This window comes from Epinephelus lanceolatus, chromosome 21, assembly GCF_041903045.1.
Source record: "Epinephelus lanceolatus isolate andai-2023 chromosome 21, ASM4190304v1, whole genome shotgun sequence".
In the NCBI taxonomy this organism is placed as follows: domain Eukaryota; kingdom Metazoa; phylum Chordata; class Actinopteri; order Perciformes; family Serranidae; genus Epinephelus; species Epinephelus lanceolatus.
The window spans coordinates 27,436,060-27,441,112 of record NC_135754.1 but is presented as its reverse complement, the minus strand read 5'-3'; the positions used below and the strand labels follow the sequence as shown (position 1 = coordinate 27,441,112).

General features: G+C 40.1%; 1 protein-coding gene across 1 annotated transcript; it reads left to right on the top strand.

Moving 5' to 3' along the window:
- Window positions 1-152: 152 nt before the first annotated feature.
- cript (cysteine-rich PDZ-binding protein) lies at window positions 153-4,111 on the top strand. The gene is made up of 5 exons (XM_033611951.2): window positions 153-299; window positions 500-565; window positions 1,371-1,425; window positions 1,632-1,735; window positions 3,646-4,111. The coding sequence occupies exons 1-5, from the start codon at window positions 284-286 to the stop codon at window positions 3,708-3,710; spliced, it is 306 nt and encodes a 101-aa protein (XP_033467842.1). The 5' UTR covers window positions 153-283; the 3' UTR covers window positions 3,711-4,111.
- The last annotated feature ends 942 nt before the right edge of the window (window positions 4,112-5,053 follow it).

Genomic DNA, 5,053 nt, shown 5'->3' with positions numbered 1-5,053 from the left:
AAAAGAAGGGCTCTGACCTCAGACGTCAAACCTACCTCTAACCAATCATCAGAGGAGGGCAGTGAAGTTTTACTGGGACCTTCCGTGACGGACGTCAGTATCAGCCAATGAAGTGTGAGTTCGTCACAGCTTTGACCAATCAATCTCTTGCAAGTACGAGACGAGGAAGAAGCGACCGGAAGTTTACAAACATTAACTGAGCAAGCTAAGATTTAGCCAATATTTTGATCTCTATTTTGACCAACCGTTGAAAAATATCGGTTTAAAAAAAACACAGGAAAAGATGGTTTGCGAAAAATGTACGTATCATCCTGTTAAATCTTTTCTATCTTTAAATATAACCTATATTTGTGCCGTGTATGAGGGTTGGAGATTGTTTCAAAGCTAACGCTATGTGAATGCTAACTGCACTCGTTAGCTACTGACCTCACTCTACGACTTTATTTCTTTAATGAGTTTGTTATTGTCTCAACAAATTCTGTGTTACGTTTTATTTCAGGCGAGAAGAAGCTCGGTAAAGTCATCACACCTGACACCTGGAAGGATGGAGCACGGAACACAACAGGTAAACCGAGGACACAGATTCACTGGAAATATGTTTTTAATCTGTTAATATTGCCACTGCACATAGCTCATATATGTATGTATGGCTACATTGGGAGCAAGCTAATCCTAAGCATAATGGCAGAGTGTCAAAGCCAACTTGTCCTTAGCTCTCTTCACGATACAAATCAAGATGTAAATTACTGAGACGCCATCTTTTCATGGCCACTTTGAATATGCTCCCTGATGTGGTCCTTTTTAGCCTTCAGGCCAGGAGGCGGGAGATGATTCAGTTGTACAGATGCAAATGAAGAAATGTGTTTTTGTTCCACATTCTTTAAAAAAATATATATAAAATGAACTACTTCTTGTTTATTCAGTGGGTGACAAGGAATACCTCAAATATTCAGCTTATTTTTTGATCAAGAGTTCAGATTTCCACGGGCACAAGAGTAAACACACCCAAATACACACACTGAGTTTGTGACAAGCATATACACAAAATCGCAAAGAGTACAAGCGATATGTTGTTTATCTCTGTAAATGTGTATTCATCTACTAAGATAGTCAAATAGGACACGAGCTTGAACTTGGATTCATATCACCAGTGTACTTGAGGTGCCACTAATGTCATTTACAGTGGCTTGTGAAAGTGTTCACCCCTCTTGGCATTCTCTATTTTGTTGCCTTACAATTTTTAAAAGGAATTTTTTTTTAGATTAAATAACACATCTTCAGTACTGTTTTGGATTTCTTTTAATTGTCACATACTATGATGTCGTGTTACTCTGATGATGATGTTTAACTGAGCTCCTTCTCCCACTCAGAGGGTGGTGGCCGTAAGCTAAATGAAAACAAGATCCTGACTTCCAAGAAAGCCAGGTGAGTCCGACTTTAAATCACCATCATCTGTGTTTTTTTTTTTGTTTACAAGAAGTCACACTAACGTAGTTTTTATCGGCTCATTCTGATTGTTGCACATTAACATTATGCACGTACATTTTTCCCCTAGACCTGTGTCGCTAGCATGGCTAAAACACATACTGGTGCATCTCTAATCATGTATCTGTAATGCATCTCCCTCGCAGGTTTGATCCATACAGCAAGACGGGCTTTGCTACGTGCAGGATCTGCAAGAGCTCAGTTCATCAGTCTGGATCGCATTACTGCCAGGGCTGTGCATACAAGAAAGGTATGAACACACACATACAGGACTCCATACTGAACAGAAAAAGGAATTGTGTTTGAGATTTTTTAACATGTGAAACGCCGTAGCCTACACACATGGCCTACACCGTTGTGAGTACTTGTGCACTGATGTTAAGTTTAGTTGATTCAAAACTCACATTAAACACACATTAAACATGGCTTAGTAGAGACAATTTCAAACACAAGTACACAAATCAGCTTCACTATAACTCGCAGCATTCACAGACAAACACTTGTCTTTATCTGGACACATTTTCCCCACAAATACAACATGCTAACGTCATTAGCACAAGCCTATGGTACTTTACATTGTATAAATTAGTCTAGCAGCTAGCAATCTTTTCCTCTGCTCATATGAAGCCAGGGACAAAAGCAACATTTAACAAAGGTAACATTACAAAATTTGGCTCCGTTACAACTCACAAGGTTCACTGACAAAACAACTGTCTTATACTAAACACGTTTTCCAAACAAATATAACATGCTAATGTTATTAGCACAAGCCTATGGCATTTTATATTGTATAAATTAGCCTAGCAACGTATGAAGCCAGGATAAATCACACACAAGACTTAAAATGCTATTTTTGTGGAGGCTTTATTGTTTTCACAATTTATTGTTTCTTATCTGTGAAATTAAAGTAAATAAAAGCTTTGCTTCCACTGAGGGAAATGGTTTCAGCTTACAGAAATAGACAGGAGGTCTGCATTGCCGCGACATGTAGTTACATTTCTGGGGAGGTGCACGTCAGGCTACAGTGTAGGGTACGGCGTCAATTCAATGCAGAAGTATAACTACCGCCTTAGACAGCACTAGAGGTATGTGAGAAAACAGCTTTGCAGGCCTCCATGCTGGCAGTAACTGCGGCCAGAGGCATTATGTTTTCAGGTTTTCCATATGACCATCTGTTTGGCAGTACATCCAACTGTCCCAGTTTTGTGAACAGGATATCTCAAGAACACCTCGAGGGGATTTCTTCAGATTTGGCACAAACATCCACTTGGACTCAACAATTAAGTGCTTAGATTTTGGTGGTCAGAGGTGACTGTGACCTCACAAAACATAATTTTGGCCATAACTCAAGACTTCATACACTAATTACGATAAAATCTCACACAAATGTCTAATAGAATAAAATGATGGAAGGATTAAATTAATTTCCAAAAGGTCAACCTCACGATGATGTCATAATGTTCTGTGAAAAAACGCTTTTCTGGCCATTGTTAAGTGTAATAACTCAGAAGTGGAGACATTTGGTCAAATAATGGATTGGTGACACTGATCATGAAACTGTGGTGACCGTGTGAGGCATTGTCAACTGTCATGGCTAAATATGACTCTGGACAGACATGGATGTTAACTGTGACTGTTTTGCTGAGGCCTACAACTGAGAGCCAGTAATTCTAGTTATATGTGGACGAGCTCTTTAACATCAGTTCTGAGTAACAGTCATGCATAATGGAGAGCATTTGCATACAAAATCAAGAGGTTCAGTCAATTTAACTGAAACTGTTTGACTGTATTGTATTTGCTGGCAGCAGCTCATCAGTGTCTTAAATTCAGCTGCAGAAAATCAGGCCCGATAAAGGCGCAGTGGGCAAACAAGAAGCAGCAAAGACAAATGAATGGCAGGTCCAAGTGCAACAGAACATGGCTTCATTCTCAAATGGTTCAACAAACTTCACAATGACTTCAGTGGACTTTAACAAACTGTCCTCAGATAACATTATTAGCACCAGCCTATGGCATTTCACATTGTATAAATTAGCCTAGCGGCCAGCAAACGTTTCCTCTGCTCATATGAAGCCAGGATAAATCACACACAAGGCTCCTCTTTCTTCACTGATATTTTGTTAATTGCTCTTCTGTTTTTCCTCCTTTTTGTGTCTCCAGGAATCTGTGCAATGTGTGGAAAGAAGGTTTTGGACACCAAGAACTACAAGCAGACATCTGTGTGACAATTTCTATGAGTGAATAACAGATGTGAGGATGGGACTGCTGTGATGTTTGTCATCCTTTCGTCACATTTTCAGTATGTTTTTAACCACGTTCTGTAGTAAACAGCTTTGAGTCTTTGGTTTTTCTTCCCACCTTTGTGAAAGACAGAGATTTGGAGCTGGCTTTGCCCTCTTATTACAGAATAATATATAATGCCACTGGACCTATTTTAGTGGCCATACACAGGGAAGCACTGTTGTATCCAAATACACCACTGGTCATCACCTGTTTCTCTAGTCGAAGCTTCTACATTATTTGTAAATTTTAAATTCAATACTTTGCTTTTTGAAAAGCTGATTTCTGTCTGTAATATATTAAGTGTTGCATTTTTTGTGAATTAAACCATTCATGATAAAAGACACTGACTGGACTGTTTTATACCTCTGCCTGAAGCCATGAGGGGGACAATTTTAGCCTCTTACGCACAGCATACCCATATTTGTCCCGTATGCCTGTAATAATTAGTTTACTCTTACATAATCACATTTGGAAACTACATGCTGTGCTGTCGAGCGTGACCCCTCCTCCACTGCTGTCGAAGATGAAGGTTATAGTTCACAGGTTGTCTGACGACAGGCTCCTCCTTTTGATATTTAAAGGCCGTGCTCTCCCTCAGGCCTTCACCCACATGTGTTCTCGTTTGTTTTTATGTTTCGTTATTGATTTACACTGTTGTATCACAGCACAAACACACTGCATCGACCTCCGCCTCCACCTAACGCACGTGATACACAGGAGGTATTGTTGGGGTGTAGCAAATAATTGGATGTTCACACCGGTTTAGCCGAGTCACCTGCTGAAGAGAGTGATTAATATTAACAACAGGCTATTCTGGTTACACTGAGCACAGCTCTGACTGGTTATATAATTATGGATCCTCTAGTTCGCCTGTTACCTTACTGACCTTTTGCTCATGCTATTCTGTGGTGTGGTACATTCAGGGACATCGGTGAATACTTAAGTTAATAGCTGTTTTGTCATATACAGATTATACAAGGATGGCTGCTGGCTGATACTCACTCACTGGCCACTTTATTAGGTACACCTTGCTAGTACCAGGTTGGAGCCCTTTTGCCTCCAGAACTGCCTTAGTTCTTGGTGGCACAGATTCAACAAGGTGCACCAAATTCTGACCCTACCATCTGAATATCACAGCAGAAATCCAGACTCATCAGACCAGGCAACGTTTTTCCAATCTTCTATTGTCCAGTTTTGGTGAGCCTGTGTGAATTCTAGCCTGTTTCCTGTTGTTAGCTTACTCAAGGTTAACATCGGCTGTTACCTCTCACTGACACCCACAAAA

Excerpts from the sequence above, each read along its gene's own strand:
- cript (XM_033611951.2), top strand. Across the intron at positions 1,426-1,631 it reads CTGACTTCCAAGAAAGCCAG|GTTTGATCCATACAGCAAGA; the intron begins GTGAGTCCGACT and ends TCTCCCTCGCAG. Across the intron at positions 1,736-3,645 it reads GGGCTGTGCATACAAGAAAG|GAATCTGTGCAATGTGTGGA; the intron begins GTATGAACACAC and ends TTGTGTCTCCAG.